Source organism: Myotis lucifugus, unplaced genomic scaffold (genome assembly GCF_000147115.1).
Source record: "Myotis lucifugus unplaced genomic scaffold, Myoluc2.0 scaffold_98, whole genome shotgun sequence".
NCBI lineage: Eukaryota > Metazoa > Chordata > Mammalia > Chiroptera > Vespertilionidae > Myotis > Myotis lucifugus.
This window is the reverse complement of record NW_005871146.1, coordinates 76,702-96,080: the sequence shown is the minus strand read 5'-3', so window position 1 is coordinate 96,080 and position 19,379 is coordinate 76,702. Positions and strand designations below refer to the sequence as shown.

The following is a 19,379-nucleotide window of genomic DNA, read 5'->3' as shown; positions in this document are numbered from 1 at the left end:
CAGCCAGAAGCCAGTTCTCATGGCTGGCAAGCGCAGCGGCAATTGGCCGAACGGCCTCTTCTTACCTTTTGTGCAAGCAGTTGGTAAGGAGTTGAGGGGGTTCTGGACTGCGAGAAGCCCCAGACTGTGAGAGGGATGTTCTGACTGCCCCGGGGGATCGGGCCTAAGCGGGGCAGGCAGATATTCCCTGAGGGGTCCTGGACTGCTAGAGGGCACAGGCTGGGCTGAGAGACTCCCCCCCCCACCCCCCCGCCGCCAGTGCATGAATATCGTGCACCGGGCCTCCAGTATATATAGATACTGCCTCTGCCACAGGACCCTTTGTGAGTTAGCCCTTACCCTTCAGATTTTAGTCCATCCTGTCCCCAGCAGGGTTTCCCATGAGTCCTCAGAGATGCTGGCCACACGCCGCCCCCCCCCCCCTCCCCACGTTTTCAGAACCCCCTGGCAATTAACCTGTGTGGTTGGATAAATGTTTCACTTCCTCACTAGTATAAAGTTCCATTGAGGACTTTGTCTGTTTTCACTCAACATTGGGTCCTTGTCATGTCACACACTGCTGGGTATGTGGCAGGTGCTCAGAAAGTATTTATTGGATCCATGAACAAAGGTTATGAAGAAAGCAAAGATTGATAGTATGCTGACCACATTCTGGCTCTTTAGATACAGTATACCATTCTGTTATTGTACCAGATGAAAATAAGTTTTATTTCAAGTTACAGACAACCCAACTACAGTGGCTTAAACAAATATGATATTATCTGTCTCAAACAACAAGAGTTCCACGTGGGCATTTCGGGCTGGTTTGAGTGCTAACAGATGTCACCAAGGTTCTAGGCTTTTCTGTGTTTCTGCTGCTGCAAATTGGGCAATATGATAGTCTTGTCAAAGTGACAGTCATTGGATTTTTCTGCTGTGCTGTGAGCAGATTTGTTGCATGAGTAGATTTGATACTCTAAATGCCTCCTTAAACAAAAAGTTTTACTTTTTTTATAATGTACTTTATAAGGAGAAACATGAATGGAATTCCCAGGGTAACAGGAAGCTTTCCTGAAGTGTCCGGTGATCCTCTGCTTTTGTTTAAGTCTAAGGTTTTAAAGCCGACTGGAAACCTTGTTGGGAGAGATTATTGACAGGTGTTACTGTAGGGTGACCTGGTTGGTATTTCAATAGGAGGCCCAGTGTTAATAGACTTTTCTCTTCAAACACTTGTCAGGGAAGAATGCTCTGGTCTCCTTCGGTGGGGACTACAAACCAGGCCCCAGTGTTCTGGACGCCAAGTGGGAAGGGACCTGGGGTGTGGGGAGCATATCTGTCTTAGCATTTGGCGTAGACTTTGATTTCATACCACAGGTTTCAGTGCCTTGCCTACCCCAACCTTGAGCTATGCCTAGTGTCTCAAGTCCGGATCCTTGAATTCACCTCTTCCAGAGAGTAAAATGTGCTGGGTGGGGTGGAAGAAGGCCAGCCCAAGAAAGGAGAAGAAATTCATAAATGGGTTTTAAAAACCAATTCTGTTTTCATACCCCTTGATGCCCCATTTCATAGCTACCTGGGATCTCCTGTTCCTGAGCTTTGTGGAGGAGATTTGGCAAGGTTATGTGTTCAGGTGAGCTTACGTCCTGCCTCCCTCCACTTGCAGCCTAGATATGTCTTTTCTCTGTCTTAATTTTATTAAGCTCTGTCCACAGTTTTAGGGCTGTTGTGTCCTGCTCTTAGTTCTTGTGGGTTCACGCCTTTTCTCTCTCTTGTCATTTCAGTGGAAAGGGAGGGAAGGGAAGATGATGTATTCATTCCCTCATGCTTACCTGGAAATCTTGCATATATTATTTTTCTATAAAGTAGAATTGTACTGTACATTTATCTTTGATCTCTATAGTATTCATTTAAGTTATTCAACATCTGTTGCATATTTAACTGATTCTCTTATGTAGAAATGACAGGATAATGAAAATTGCTGGGAAAAAGAGTCAATTTTCCAGAAAATGAAGACTCTAGATTTGTTAAAAAGTACAATGAGCCTTTTAAAAAATGTCTGTTTAATTTTCAGATTGTGAGCCATGCCTTTAGTGAAGCGGAACATCGAACCCCGGCACCTGTGCCGGGGCGCCCTGCCTGAAGGGATTACCAGTGAACTTGAATGTGTAACCAATAGTACCCTTGCTGCTATCATACGCCAGCTAAGCAGTCTAAGTAAGTCATCTTTTTAGAACAACTTTTTTTTGAATTATCAGTTGCATTTTATTAATTTCAATATTAGCAAATAGATTTCAATTCAGTAGCTATGTGCTTGTCCAAAGATGAGACTGCAGCTTTGAGGGAAGGAACCGCCCTTCCTCCCTCCTGCATGTCCCAGTGTGGAATTAGCAGCACCCTCTCTGGCCTTGTAGCACCAGCTTTATGTAGTAAGACGTAAAGTTAGAGTTGACCAGTTCACAAATTATTAGATGAGGCCAAATGAGTAGATATAAAGTAGTTTTACACAATTTTAAAAACTTATTAAAATGAGCATAATATAATTAGCTTTTATAAACTTTATTTAAGTATTTTGTTTAACTTGGACAGGACTAACTTGTATAAAAGGTAGCAAATTGAAACTAGTTAACAACTGTAATACATCTGGCTCAGAGTAGGCACTCAATAAATATTTGTCGATTGAATAATACTCCAAATTAATCAAAGATTAAAGCCAAAAAATTATGAGATTTGCTGATTCCAAATTGAAGTCAAATACGATTGTTACAGATATACAGAACCAGGTACATATTACATATGTAGGGTATATAACTATAAGCAAATTCAAGCATAAGGAAAAGAAGACTTTCTGTTATTCTAATTTTGAACATTCATATGAACTACTACCCAAGGAATAGTCCATGTTTTAAGCCTCAAATATGGTTTGAAAATGCTTTTCCTTCAAAACTCTTTGAAGTTGCAGTGTTTTTCCCCCTAACTTTTTATATAATCTTGTTTTCTCACTTCATCCCACTGCTTTTAGGTTTAGATGGTTACACTGCATTTTGGGTGACAGGTTTTCACAGTTAAGTTTTTCAGAAACTGTTAATAATGAGAAAATTGTCCATAAAATTTCACATACTGATAGCCTCAAGCACAGGGTATGATTCCTAAAGAACTTCAAGCACTTTTTTTTTATATATAAGAAAAAACATTATGGATAGATAGGTATTTTTAGAAAGAATTGTACTGTATTATTACTCATTAATTTTTAATACATCTATAATCATTGACTAAGTCAAAAGCAACTTGGAAATTAGTTAAATGTATTTCACAGAAGATTTCTTCTGAAATATAAACTAATTATAATTGTTTTTTGGTAGTGGTTGATAAAATATATAAATTTGTATAATTATAGGAAGATACCTTGCAAATTATTGAAGGGTAAAATGTTTCTGTTTGCATTCACATATATATATTTAAATTATCTTTATTGTTGAAAGTATTACAGATGTCCTCTTTGTTTTTTTATTGTGTGTGGTTCCCCCCCCCCCCATCGACCTCCTCTACCTGCACCCGCCCCTCTCAAGCCTTCCCCACATTATTGTCTGTGTCCATGGCCTATACATATACGCATATAGGTAAATTCCCCAGTTAATCTCGCCCCTCTCACCTCCCCACCCCCGCCTTCCCTTTGGAATTCATCAGTCTGTTCCATGGTTCTCTGTCTCCAGATCTATTTTGTTCATCAGTTTATTTTGTTCATTAGATTCCTGCACTCATATATTTTTGTAGGAATTCTTTAGTCTCCTGTTTTTATGGCTAAAATATCTAATGGCATCCTATATAATAAAAGCCTAATATGCTAAGTGTCCGGTCGTTCGGTTGGCCATTCAACCAATCAAAGCATAATCTATCCTATCTAATAATAGAGAAACATGGTAATTAACTGTAACTTCGCTACCCTTCCCATTGGCTAATCAGCGAGATAGGCAAATTAACTGCCAACCAAGATGGCGGCTGGCAGCCAGGCAGCTGAAGCGAACAGGAGGCTTGCTTGCTCCAGTGAAGGAGGAAGCCAAGGTTCCCCGCCTGCCGCTGCTGGGCTCTGAGCTTGCACTCTAAGAAACAATGTTGCAATTATAGAAGCTAAACAAACCCCAGAAACCTGCTTTCAGCCGTCAGAGCTGGAGCTGCAACAGTGTTTCAATTATAGAAGCCAAACAAACCCAGATAACTGCTTTCAGCAGCCAAGGTCTCAGAGCGGGAGCCGAGCCTCAGAGCTAAAGCCAGCTCTCAGCTCCAGTGACAGCCATAGAAGGTAAATAAATCCCAGAATAAAAGAAAAAAAGGAGAGGTTGGGAGCTTCAGTCACCTGCCAGCCTGAAAACGGCTCTCAGCCCCTCACCCAGACTGGCCAGGCACCCCAGTGGGGACCCCCACCCTGAAGGGGGTGCGACCAGCTACAGCCATCATCCCCTCATCCAGGCTGGCCAGGCACCCAAGCGGGACCCCCCCACCCTGATCCGGGACACCCTTCAGGACAAACCAGCCGGCCCCCACCTGTGCACCAGGCCTCTATCCTATATGTAAAAGGGTAATATGCAAACTGACCCTAACAGCAGAAGGACTGGGAATGACTGGTCACTATGACACACACTGACCACCAGTGGGCAGACGCTCAATGCAGGAGCTGCCCTCTAGTGGTCAGGGCGCTCTCACATGGGAGGAGCTCTGCTCAGCCACAAGCCAGGCTGATGGCTACCAGTACAGCAGTGGTGGTGGGAGCCTCTCCTGCCTCAGCAGCGCTAAGGATGTCCAACTACAGCTTAGGCCTGCTCCCCACTGGCAAGTGGACATCCCCTGAGGGCTGCCGGGCTGCCAGAGGGATGTCTGATTGCCATCTTAGGCCCAATCCCCTGGGGAGCGGGCCTAAGCCAGCAGGTGGTCATCCCCTGAGGGGTCCCAGACTGCGAGAGGGCACAGGCCGGGCTGAGGGGCCCCCCTCCCCCTCGAGTGCACAAATTTTTTGCACCGGGCCTCTAGTATATATATAAAAGCCCAGTGACCGTTATAGCAGAATGACCAGAACGACCGGTGGCTATGACATGCACTGTGGCAGCCAGCCATCCTGATCCGGGCCCGATCGCCCCAACACCCTGACCAGGACGGGCCAGACAGCCATCTGCCTTGGCTGGCAGAAATTTGGGGTCTGGGGACCTTGGAGGTGCTCTGTCTTCGGCAGCTGAGTGAGCAAAGCTCTCCTTTGGCAGAAGTGGACCCGGGATCAGGGCGCTGGAGTCAGGGATGGGGTGGGGAGGCTTTCCTGGTGGCCACAGCAGTCCCCGAGGGCCACACACAGCACCCAGGTGTCTGGCCCCTGTTGGAGCAGCAGCAGGAATAGGGGCCACAGGGCACAGGGGATGGTAGCACACAGGAGCCAGGAGGCGCGAGGCCGGACCTGGGCTCTTTCCCCACCCGCTAGGCCCAGCAGCACCAGCAGTTGGGCCATGTTGTGCAGCGAGGCGCTGGGCCACCAACCGGAGGGGAAGCAAGCCAGGAGGGCAAGGCCCCGCGCCAGCAGAGCCCGGAGTGGTGTGGGCGGGGCCGGAGCTGGAAACCCTGGCGAAGTCGGGGGGCTGAAGACCCACACCTTTTCAGCCTTGGCCTTGGAATTCTGCAGGCAACTAGTGTACTGGCTACCAGCGCGTTTGAGGTCAGCCCTGCTTCAAGAGAGAGGATGTGGCGGAAAGTGGCAAGGCCACAGGAAAGATAGGAAATGTTGTGGCCACCTTCAGGAAACACAGCTGCCATGGTCTTCAGTAACTATAAACAGTTAATCTTTGATCTCCGTTCTACAGAAGAGGAAGCTGAGACTCAAAGAAGGAAGCCTTCCACAACACCTCACCCACTTCTCAGACCTGACCCTGTGTAGCATTGTTTTCGTTGAAAGTAGAGGATCCAAAATGTTTTTAGACCTTTGCTATTTTAGGCAGGAAAGAATTTAGCACAGGGAATTGGTGTTTGGGAAATCATCGGAAAGCTGGAGGAGGGGGTATTAGGCTGGCCCCCCAGGAAAGATTCCCTGGCCAGTGGGAGGAGCTGCCCCCTCAGCCACAACTGAATTCTAGGACATTCTGGCACAGCTGTGACCCAGGGATCGAGAAATTGCTGCCCCCACAAGTGCCCTCCAGCTCCCACAAAACAGGTCACTGGGCACTGCCTCTGCCACAACTGAATTCTAGGACACTCTGGCACAGCTGTGACCCAGGGATCAGGAAACTGCTGTCCCTGCAAGTGCCCTCCAGCTCCCACAAAACAGGTCACTGGGCACTGCCTCTGCCACAACTGCCTGTGCACAGCCTGGATTCTGCTGCAGAAAACCTCCACATCTCTGCAGACATGATCACCAGCAGCAAACTGCCCAAACAGCGGGGAGATGCCTCTGCCCCACTTCTGCCTTCAAAATATTGTGCAAGCGCATCCAATAGGCAGAAATGAATTCATATCCAGAAACCTAGCTGTGAAGGAGTTTGGGCAATTTCAGACTTCCGTCTAGGAGTGAGATCTTGCTAATGTACCTCATATGCCTGGTATTGATAAAAATGGGGCTTGGCTGGTGGGGCTCAGTGGTTGAGCATAGATCTATGAACCAGGAGGTCATCATATGATTCCTGGTCAAATTTCGGGCTTGATCCTAAGTAGGGGCATGCAGGAGGCAGCTGATCAATGATTCTCATCATTGATGCTTCTATCTATCTCTCCCTCTACTTTCCTCTGAAATGAATAAACATTTTAAAAATGGGGTCATGCTGTATAGATATGTTATAACGAGTTTTTCACTTCATAGATCACTAATGTCTTTCCTGTTAAAACCATACTTAGAGAACATTATTTATTTATCATTCATTTGAATTGATCTCAGAGAGAAGAAGGGAGAGAGAGAGAGAAACATTGTTCCATTGTTTCCTGAACTCACTGGACTGGGTATTGAATCTGCAACCTGGGCATGTGCCCTGACTGGCAATCGATTCAGCACTTTCTGGTGTATGGGACGATTGCTATGCTGGTACCCTGACCCCAAATTCCAGCCTCCAGAACTGTGAGAAAAATACATTTCTGTTGTTTAAACCACGCAAATTTAAGATATTTTGTTATGGCTTTCTGAGCTTATTAATCCTATATAATAAAAACCCAGCAACCGAATGACAGAACGACTGGAATGACCAGAACAACTGCGGCCCCTCACCCCAGCCAGCCCTGCCCCCAATCGGCTCCCGTCGGGCAGGCCGACTGGACCCCACCAGTGCACGAATTCGTACACCGGGCCTCTAGTATGCTAATGACATGCTAAGGCCGCTCAACCGCTCGCTATGATGTACACTGACCACCAGGGGGCAGATGCTTCAACTGGTAGGTTAGCTTGCTGCTGGGGTCTGGCTGACTGGGACTGAGTGAGATGGGCTGGACATGCCCTGGAGCCCTTCTGTGGTCCCTCCCTGGCTGTCCAGCCTCCCACATTCCTCCCTGGCCCTGATCATGCACCAGTGGGGTCCCTCGGCCTGACCTGTACCCTCTCGCAATCCAGGACCCCTCGGGGGATGTCAGAGAGCTGGTTTCAGCCCAATCCCACAGGCCAGGCCGAGGGACCCCACTGGTACACGAATTCGTGCACTGGGCCTCTAGTAGCATATAAGTGATGAAAACCCACACAACTGTTAAAGTTTAAATAGTGGAGCTGTATCTCATGCTATAATATTCAGTGTAGTGTTGTGTTAGTAGTGTTTATGGTGCCCACTTGGGTACCGTCTCTTATAAGTGAAACTAATAATACAGTATGTTTTGTTTCACGTAGTCCACTTTTAGGCAGAATAATAATAGTCCCTCTAAAGATGTCCATTTCTTAACCCTGGAACCTTCAGATTGCAGCTATCCTATATGACGTGGCAAGGGGGAATTAAGATTGCCAATTAGCTAACCTTAAGAGAAGATGATCCTGGAGTCTCCAGGTGGGACCAGTGTCATCACAGGGGTCCTTTAAATGTGGAAGAAGGAGGTAATAGAGTCAGTGCCAGAGAGTTGTGATTTAACAGACTCACTTGGCCATTGCTGGCTTTGAGATATAAGAAAAGGACATGAGCCAAGGAATGTAGGCAGCCTTTGGAAACTGGATTATCCCCTAAAGACTCTATAAGGAACGAAGTTCTGCCTATACCTTGGTTCAGGCTTCTGACCTCTGGGAACTATAAGAATATGTTTGTGTTGCTTTAAGCCACTAAATTTGTGGTGATTTGATACAGGAGCCATAGGAGACTAATGCACCACTCTAGCCTTGGTTATGTTTTGTACACATAATCCGCTGTAGCCTTACATGAGATACCAGCCTTATTTAGGCTGTCTCAGTGGATCTCAACCAGAATCACTTGGGGAGCTTTAGAACCAAAGACTAGGAATCACTACAGAGATTGTGATTGGAGTGTGTCCCAGAGATAGGGACTACAAATTAGATTCTGTGCATCTTGATTGAAGAGATGAGCTGAACCAGTCATTTTCTCCCAGGAGGCTTGAACTAAGAAACCACACTGAATTTGCTAGTTTATTATGGAATCTCCTCCCGAAATCTCATCCAGCACTAAAGAAATCATGATGGCTGCCTGCAAGCCAAAGTTGTGGAGTGGGACAGAGCTTACTAGAAGATAGAGCAAATTGTTGAAGAAAGGCAAAATAATTTGCAGAGAGAAACTGGAGCTGAACATGAGAGAGACCACAGGGCCCAGCGAGGAGGAGACAGCAGCAGGTCCCTGGACCTGCAGGAGCTGGACGTTCAAGGAGGATGCTGGGGTGTCCTCAGAACTGATGCCCATTCTTCAAGTTCCTCAAGTGCATCTGTACTCACAACCCAGAGAGCCTTACACAGAGAGGAGCATGGTAATATGTATGCCAAGATGACTTTGGAAAACTAAGGTACTAAGTTTTTAATTGTTAGTAGAATAGCAAATCATTGATTAACATTTATTTATTTATTAGTGCTTATTCACCAGTACCCCTGTAGGTGCAACATACAGCAAATAAAATCAATTTGGTGCCTACTTAGAAGTTAAAAAAAACCCATATATTTGACATCAATATAGCCATAAAATAGGAAATATATGCAATTATTTTGACCTGCTACAACACTCGCACATAATAAATGACATCTATATTTTGGGTCAGTCTTTATTTTTTGTGTGTTTTTTTCCATTGAGTAGGTAAGAAGTGATATATATATATATATACACACACACACTTAGGAAGCTATATCATAAAAGTTCTGTCAGCACTAGAATTAGAGACAAGAGTCATAAGGGACCCCTCCCCACCAAAGGCAGAATTGCTGGAAATTCAAGCACTTTACCAGATGATGTTTGACCTAGAATATCAGAAATACTTCCTTATGGAATTTTAAATGTAATTATGAGTGCGGTTGTTTTTCATTTCTTCTTTCCCTAAATAGATTCCAACATAGCAGGTTTTAAACATAGAGTAATCCTTAAGAGTACAAGTTGGAGAGTCAGCCAAGTCTGAATGTTCAGTCTTGCCTTCGTTAAGCATCTCAGGTTTATCATTTCTATTTTTCCCATTTCATGAGTTTATAGGCTTATGGTAAAATGTTTTAAGTGGTTTATTTTCGATAGTTTTGATTTACACTTTTAAAGCAGATCATCTAAAAACTTTGAAGAAAGATTTTAAAGATTTTAATATTTTTCTAAAAATATCATATCAGGTACGTGGTGTGATTATCAGTAGCCTAAACTAGTATTCTTCCACAAAGCAGGCTCTTTTATAGGTGTGAACATTGTCTGCTTCAGTCTAAAACAGTGGAAAGTGAAACCACAGGTAAGGGGGGAGTACTACCACTTCTCCTCCTCCTCCTCTTTTTCCTTCTCCTCCTCCTCCTCCTCCTTCTCCTCCTCCTCCTCCATACACACACACACACACACACACACACACACACACACACACACAATGGAATATTATTAAGCAGCAAGAAAGAAGAAAATGCTGCCATTTGTGACATGGATGAATGTAGAGGATATTATGCTAAGTGAAATAAGCCAGACAGAAAAAGACAAACACTGTGTGATTTTATTTATATGTAGAATCTAAAAATAAAGTCATACTCATAGAAACAAATAGTAGAATGGTTATTACCAGAGGAGGAGTTATAGTGTAGGGTGGGAGGGTGGGAGATGCTGGTCAAGGGTAGAAGCCTTCAGTTATAAGATGAGTAAGATCTTGGAATCTAATGTATAGCAAGCTGACTATAATTTAAAATAATATGTTGTATAATGGAAAATTGTTAAGGGAATAGATTGTAAGTGTTCTTACAAAAAAAAACTATGTGAGGTGATGATGTGGTTATTTCTTTGTAAGATAAAAATAATGAGTCATTTTAAGAGGCTAACTTCTCTTTACAATTCTACACATTCAGTTAATGAGAAAAGAGATATACTTGGATGGGTGATGAGGATTTTCCATCTGGATAATTAATGAAGCCTGAGCTTAATGATTGCTCAGGCATTTGAGTGAGTATTTATAGGTAGATGTATTAATTAACTTGATTGTGGTAATCATTTCACAATTTATGCATGTAAAATCATCACATAGTATACTTTAAATATATGCAGTTTTGTCAGTTATACCTCAGTAAAGCTGGGGGAAACGTTATAGGACTATAGAACACTGTCTCTCACCCACACCTTCCCAACTCATTATTAAAGGCCACCATACCTTGGTCCTTTTACCCATGTCATGATTGGCTTTCAATAACAAAATGTAAAGGGCAAAAAACGCCACACAAAACACCACAGTATAAAGAGACAGAATAAGCATCAGAACCAGATTGAGTTGTGTCAGGGATGTTGGAATTATTAGCCCATGAATTTAAACTAGATATGATTAATATGCTAAGCTCTAATGAAAAAGTAGACAGCATTTAAGAACATATGGATGATATGAGCAGAGATATGGAAATTTTTAGAAAGAATAAAAAATACATTGAAGGAAAGAATGAACAAGGTCAACAACATATATGAAGAAATAGGGAATTTCAACAGCAAATGGAAACTATTAAGAAAAAAAAAGACTAGAACTAAAAAATATATTCTCAGGAATAATTCACTTGATGGCATAAAAGCAAACTGGACATAAGCAGAAGGGATTAGTAAGCTTGGAGACAAGTCAATAGGAATTATCCAAACTGATTCACAAGAGAAAATTAGTAAGAAAAAAATAGTATTCAAAATATGGGACAATATCAAATGGTCTAACACATATATAATTGAAGTTCCAGAAGAAGAGGAAAGGAGAGTAGTGCAGAAAAAATATGGATGAGAATTTTTGAATATTGATGATAGATATCGATTAAATGATCCAAGAAGTTCAACAAATTTCAGAACGTGTAAATTAAAGTAAGTCACATATAGTCACATCATCATAATATTGCTAAGTGAACAACAATTTTAAAAAGCTTTAAAGAAGCAAGAGAAAATAAATAGGGGAAAACATTGTTAAAAATGACAGCTGACTTAATCATCAGAAACAATGGAAACCAGGAGTCAGTGAATAAAGTGACAAAAGAAAAAAGTTGTCATTCTATAAACAGTGAAAATGCCCTTCAAAAATGAAAATGAAATAAAGACATTTTTATTCAGAGAAAATCTGAGGGAATTAGTTTTTGGCAGACCTGCACTACAAAAAAAAAAAAAAAGCTAAAAACAAATTATTTAGGCTGAAGGGAATGAAACCAGATGGTAGCTTGGATGTGTGAGAAGGAATAAAGATCACCAGAAAGATATTTAAAAGTCATATATTTATATCTCTGTTTAAATATTGACTGTTTACTGTATGAAATTAAAATATATTCAGTAAGGGCTCTAAGGGAAGAAGGAGATAAATGGAAATTTTACTGTTGAGTTTTACATTGTCTATGAAATACTATATTATTTGAAAGTACAATTTGATGAATTAAGAATGTATATTTTAATTTCCAGTAACCTCTAGGACAGTGATGGCGAACCAATGACACGCGTGTCATTTTTTTGGTTGATTTTTCTTTGTTAAATGGCATTTAAATATATAAAATAAATATCAAAAATATAAGTCTTTGTTTTACTATGGTTGCAAATATCAAAAAATTTCTATATGTGACATGGCACCAGAGTTAAGTTAGGGTTTTTCAAAATGCTGACATGCCGAGCTCAAAAGGTTCGCCATCACTGCTCTAGGATAATACATAGAGGAGATAAAATGGAATTCTAAGATAATTATTTGATTATCCCAGATAAAAGGCAGGAAAAGAACAGAAGAACAAGGAACAGAAAAGAAAAATAGAAAACTAATACCCAAATGATAGAATTAAACTCACTGTATCAATAATTGCAATAAACATTTTAAACTTTCTACTTAAAAGGCAGAACTTATTAGTATAAGTAAAACAGCAAGGTTAACATACATGCATTTTTAAGGATGAAGACAATGATTTAAAGAAAATACTTGTATGCATGCATATAAGGATAACCAATGGACACAGACACTGGGGGAGGGGGCTGAGGGCATGTGCCTGGGGGTAGGGGAGGAGGTCAGTGGAGGAAAAAGGAGACATATGTACTACCATTTGTAATACTTTAAACAATAAGGAAATAAAGAAAATACTAAAAATATATACCATGTAAACATAGAACATAAGAAAGCTTATGTAGATATATTAATGTCAAATAGAGTATAAAAGAGATAAATAAGAACATTCCATAGTGATAAAAGAGATGTATCAAAAACACACCATCTTAAATGTATATGTACCTAATAAGTGAGCTCCAAAGTACATAGAATAAAAATAGAAATAAAGGGAAAAATTAAAAAAGTACACAGAATCATAGTATGAGATTTTAACACAATCCTCTCAGTAATTGATGGAACAAAATAGACAGAAAATCTTTAAGGATATAGAAGGTTTGAACCACATTACCAACCCAGTGTGACTTAATTGCCCTTTGTAGAACACAAAACTCCCACACATTTTCTTAATGTCTAAAAGGAACATATGCTTGGCCCTATAGTGATCCATTTGAAAAGATCTATATCATAAAGAATGTAATTAGAATGAGATAATAATTATAACCATTTTAGATAATTCTCACATATTGGAAAATGAAGCAAAAATAATCTTTGAATCAAAGAAGCAATAAAGGAAATTAGAAACTATGTCTGACTGTGTGGTAATGAATACACAAAATACCAATATGTTTGTGGAATTTGGTTTCAGAAGTGCTTAGAGGGAAATTTGTAGCTTTAAATGCTTACATTAGAAAAGAAGAAAGTTTTACAATTACAAGCATATTCCTCAGTTGAGCCCTCAGTGTTGCTCAGAAGTCCTGCTGTAATTTCTGTATTAATTGGTTTTCCTGCCTATATCTTATCCTCCCTTTCCACCTCAAACTTCCTACCACTGATGAACTTGCTAATCTCATTTCACTGGAAAATAAAAGTAGTCAGAGAACAAAACATCCCCCTTCTGCCAAATCTGATATGCGCCTGCACTATGTGTCCTCCTCATTCTCCCTTAAAGTGGTGTATGTGCATGTTTCTATGTAAAGCATGGAACCCCTCACCCTCATGTTCATCCATTTACCTTCTCTCCTCTGCACCATCTGTTCCCCCTGTCTACATCATCCTATAAATAGGAATATATTGAGGAATCTTCCAACTAAATGAACCTGAGATCAGTCTTTACCTATGCACCCATTTCTTGCTCCCCTTCACAGCAAGATTCCTTAAGAACCATTCATATCTCAACTGCCCTCACTTCCTTCATTAAAGTTTTGTCCCATCCACTCTTGAAACTGCTTGCTAATGTTATCAGTGACGTTTCTGTCCATGTTGCCAAGTCCAGTGCTCATTCTCTGTCTTGTGACTTGATCCATTGGCAGCATGTGACTCCGTTGATAACTTCCTTCTGGAGAAACTTTCTTACCTGGTTTCCGTGCCAGTACACTTGATGTTTCTCCCACTTCAGGCGCTTTTTTATTAGTCTCTTTGATGGTCTTCCCAACCTCTGTATGCTGGAGTGCTCCAGGGCTGGGTCATTAACCGTCTTCACTGCCTATTCCCATTCACTAGGCAATCTCATCTGGTCTGTGGCTTGAAATACTATCTTTACATGAAGACATCCAAATTTATGTCCTCAGTTCAGACCTCTCCCCTAGATTTCAAACTTGTATTGGTGGGTCTCTTCATTTGGACTTCTAATGGGCATCTCAACTCAGCATGTCTAATATAGAATTAATGATTCCTTTCTTCTATATTTCCCCCCATCTGTTAGTAAATGCAAATTCCACTCTTGCAGTGCTTTTGATTTGCCTCTTCTTCCTCTCATACCAGACATCTTCAGCAGCCTCCTATTTGACCTCCCTGCTTCTCTCTAGTCACCCACCCCTAAAGGGAAGGGTGTTTATTTCTCCGTCTTTTGCTACCACTTTCCCTCTACTCACAGGGCTCTAGCCATATTGGCCTCCTCGATGCTGCTCTCACATCCCGAGCGTGTTTCTGCATTCTGCCCGGAAGGTTCCTCCCCCAGACATCCATATAGATCTATCACCTTAGGTGGCCTTTAGTGACCACCTAAATACCACCCACCTCCACCACTGTCTATTCCTTTACCATCTATTCTCTTCATAACACTTATCTTCATGTGACATATTGTCTGTCTGATATAAGGTTTGTGGCTATGTTCACTACTATATATCTTTTTTTAAAATTGATTTTAGAGAGAGGGGAAGGGAGAGGTAGAAAGAGATAGAAACATCAATGAAGAGAAACGTCGATTGGCTGCCTCCTGCACTCCCCCCATTGGGATCAAGCCCATAACCCAGGCATGTGCTCTGACTGGGAATCCTACCTGCTACCTGCTCAACCAACTGAGCCACATTGGCCAGGCAATGCTGTGTATCTTTAAGTGCCTGGTACACAGTGCTTAATAAGTAAACAAAGTATTTGCTGAATAAACTGACAGCAAATACTTAATAATTGACATCTGTTATCTTAGTTTTTATAAAATGCTTAGAAAGAATATTGTAAAGAGTATATCAAAAAGTTCACTGTAGTTAACTATGGGTGACATTTCTTTTTATTTTCCTTAATTTTCTACATGAGCATATATTACATTTATACTCAGACATTTCAAAGAATCAGGGTATATCCAGGGGTGGGCAAACTTTTTGACTCGAGGGCCACAATGGGTTCTTAAACTGGACCGGAGGGCCGGAACAAAAGCATGGATGGAGTGTTTGTGTGAACTAATATAAATTCAAAGTAAACATCATTACATAAAAGGGAACGGTCTTTTTTTTTTTTTTAGTTTTATTCATTTCAAACGGGCCGGATCCGGCCCGCGGGCCGTAGTTTGCCCACGGCTGGTATATACTATGTTTTGTTTTTTGGTTTTGTTTGTTGTTTTTTTACTTTTCACAGACTTATAAACACAACAAAGATCAAAATGTTAACAGTAGATGTTTTAGATTGGACTTCAGGCCATTTTTTATTGTTTATTTCTGTGTTTTCTATATGTCTTATAATAAGCATGGATTGCTTTCATAGTAGAAAAAATACTTTAAAAAGAAAAAAAGCTTGAATAAGGGACTCACACAGACTGAAAGTGAAGGGATGGAAAAATATCTTTCAGGCAAATGGAAATGAAAAAAAGGCTGGGGTAGCAATACTTATATCGGACAAAATAGACCTCAAAGTGAAGGCCATAACAAGAGATAAGGAAGGCCACTTCATAATACTACAGGGATCAATACAACAAGAGGACATAACCCTGATAAACATATATGCACCCAATGCAGGAGCACCCAAATACATAAAAAAACTCCTGGAAGATATCAAGGGAGAGATCGACAACAATACAATCATAGTAGGGGACTTTAATGCATCACTGACATCACTGGATAAATCCTCTAGACAAACAATCAGCAAAGAAACAGCAATCCTAAATGACTCACTAGATCAGACGGACTTAATTGACATCTTCAGAACATTTCACCCCACAGCCACAGAATATACGTTCTTCTCAAGTGCTCATGGGACATTTTTCAAAAATAGACCACATATTGGGTCACAAACAAAGTCTCCCCAAATTCAAGAAGATTGAAATCATACCAAGCATCTTAGACCACAATGGTATAATATTAGAAATAAACTACAATAAAAACAACCCAAAATACTCAAACACTTGGAAGCTGAATAGCATGTTATTAAATATTGATTGGGTTACCAATGAGATCAAAGAAGAAATTAAAAACATCCTGGAAACTAATGACAATGAAAACACAACAATCCAAAACCTATGGGACACAATGAAAGCAGTCCTGAGAGGGAAGTTTATAGCTCTACAGGCCTATCTCAAAAAACAAGAAAAAATGGTAGTAAATCATCTAACTCTACATCTCAAAGAACTAGAAAGAGAGCAACAAGAAAAGCCCAGAGTGAGCAGAAGGAAGGAGATAATAAAGATTAGAGCAGAAATAAATGACAGAAATAAATGACAGAGACCAAAAAAAAAAAAAACAATACAGAAAATCAATGAAACCAAGAGCTGGTTCTTTGAAAGGATAAACAAGATTGATGAACCTCTAGCCAGGCTCACCAAGAAGCAAAGAGAGAGGACACAAATAAACAAAATCAGAAATGATAGAGGCGAAATAACAACAGACCCCACAGAAATACAAATGATTGTTAAAAAATACTATGGACAACTCTACTCCAACAAACTAGACAACCTGGAGGAAATGGACATATTCCTAGAAAAATACAACATTCCAAAACTCAATCAGGAAGAATCTAAAAATCTCAATAGGCCAATAACTATGGAAGAAATTGAAGCAGTCATCAAAAAGCTTCCAGCAAACAAAAGCCCAGGACCGGACGGCTTCACGGGGGAGTTTTACCAAACATTCAAGGAAGAACTAAAACCTATCCTCCTCAGACTACTACAAAAAATTCAAGGGAAAGGAACACTTCCAAGCTCATTCTATGAAGCCAGCATCACCCTAATACCAAAACCAGGTAAAGACAACACAATGAAAGAGAATTACAGGCCAATATCCCTCATGAACATAGATGCCAAAATCCTCAACAAAATCTTAGCAAATCGGATCTAGCAGTACATCAGAAAGATCATACACCATGACCAAGTAGGATTTATCCCAGGGATGCAAGGATGGTACAATATACGCAAATCAATAAACGTGATACATCACATAAACAAATTGAAAGAAAAAAACCACATGGTCATATCAATTGATGCAGAAAAAGCATTTGACAAAATCCAACAGCATGGACGGAACTGGAGAGCATTATGCTAAGTGAAATAAGCCAGTCAATGAAGGAAAAATACCACATGATCTCACTCATTTATGGATAATAAAGACCATTATAAACTTATGAACAAAAATAGATACAGAGGCAGAGCAACCTCGAACAGACTGTCAAACTACAGCGGGAAGGCCGGGGAGGGTTTCGGGGCGGGAGGGGGGGTGGTAAGAGATCAACCGAAGGACTTGTATGCCTGCATATAAGCATAACCAATGGACATAAGACACTGGGGGGTAGGGGAGGCCAGGGGATTGTCAAGGGCTGGAAAAAAAGGAGACATATGTAATACTCTTTGTAATACTTTAAGCAATAAAACAATTTTTAAAAAAAGAAAACCTTAGGGCTCACTAATTATGACTTGTTTGATTATTTTATGGAATTCAGTAGCAACTGGACTTTATTATAGGTACTGTAAAAAGTCTCTTTTTTAACTTTTTTTGACATAGTATCTCTCTTACAAAAAGCTGAAGAACAATACAAAGAATTCTCATAAACTTTCACTTACATATTATTTTACCACATCTTTTCCCTCAGAGACTTCTCTTTTTCTCCTGCCTTTCTTTCTCCTCCATCTCAACATATGTGTATATATGTATACATACACATATATGTACCTGTTAATATATCTCCTTTAATCTGGAACAGCTCTCAGTCTTTCTTTAACTTTTGTGACTTGACATTTTTAAAGGGAAATGGCTGTTATTTTTTGTGGATTGTCCCTTGTTTTGTATCTTCTGATGCTTCCTCACGATTAGATACAGGATATTGGCAGGACTATGTATGGCAGAGTGATGAGACATGTCCTCAGTGCATTTTATGAGGAAGCATGGATTATCTGTTTGTCCCATGAGTGTCCACGTTACCTTTGATCCTTGATTAACATTTTGTCCATAGGATTTTCTAATGTAAAGGTCCCCCTATCCCTGTCCATATATAATTGAGTATCTTACAGGGAGATACGTTATGACAGTAATATCCTGTCCCCATCCCACTTCTCCTCACTAGTCTCAGCATCTATTGATGATTTTTGCTCAAAACTATTACTATAGTAGTTGAGAATGATGATTTTGATCATTCCATAATTTCTCCTACATTTATTAGTTGGAATTCTGCTGTAAGTGTTTGCAATTCTTTCCCTATTCATTCATTTGTTTATTTGTATCAATTTGGACTCATAGATTCTTATTTATTGTCTGGGTTATAATCCATTGTCTTTATTATTTATTTTGATGCTCACATTTTCCCACGTTTGGCCAGTCGGAGCCCTTTTAGGCTGGCTTCTGCGTCCTTCTGCCATGTCCCTACCAATCTCTGAGTACTTCTTTACTTTTTAAAGAAAAGTACAGCAAGATATTCTAAGTTTATCTAGTACTTTTTCACCCTTAGCCTCATATCCAGTCATTTTCCCAAGAATCCTACTTCTTTTTAGTGGAAAATGAGAAGCCAGAATCTTGACAAACCAATATCTAGGTGTTAGATATGTGTATTAAATTTCTGAAGGACTTTGTCATGAATGGTTTCTTGTTCCACAGAAAGGACTCATAACAAACATACTGGTTGTTTTCAATGAACCTTCCCTTTAAATGCAATTGAAAATCCATGCAGAATTTTTATACTTCTCAACCTGACATACTTGGGCACAAGTTCATAATGGGCCTGACAATTATATAAGAAGATTCTTGGTCAGCAAAAAAATGAATGAATTGCACTTACCTCAGTGTGGTCTTCAATTATTTTAGTTTAGCTATTAATGAACGTGCCATTGAAAGAATGATTAAAATCAAGCTTTTCAAATAAGTTGTTTGTAAAACTGAACACTGTAATTGCAACACTTTATTCTTGTTCAGCAGTAATTATAGTTCCTTAAATATTCTTCTCTTTAGTCACTTGTCAGCTTTCAGCAGCTGGCAAAAGATTAAATATTAAAGTATTTAATTTCTCTGTGTGTGCTGTTGTTTTTTCTTTTATAAATTGAGAACTTCCAATGGGACTATAGTATCAATTGCACATAT

General features: G+C 40.4%; 1 protein-coding gene across 1 annotated transcript in view; it reads left to right on the top strand.

Moving 5' to 3' along the window:
- Positions 1-19,379, top strand: part of WASF3 (WAS protein family member 3) — a 91,876-nt gene that overhangs the window by 49,204 nt on the left and 23,293 nt on the right. The window contains exon 2 of the mRNA XM_023756687.1: positions 2,051-2,193. Within this exon, the coding sequence (XP_023612455.1) occupies positions 2,061-2,193 (133 nt within the window). The 5' untranslated portion in view covers positions 2,051-2,060. The remainder of the gene's footprint in view (positions 1-2,050; positions 2,194-19,379) is intronic.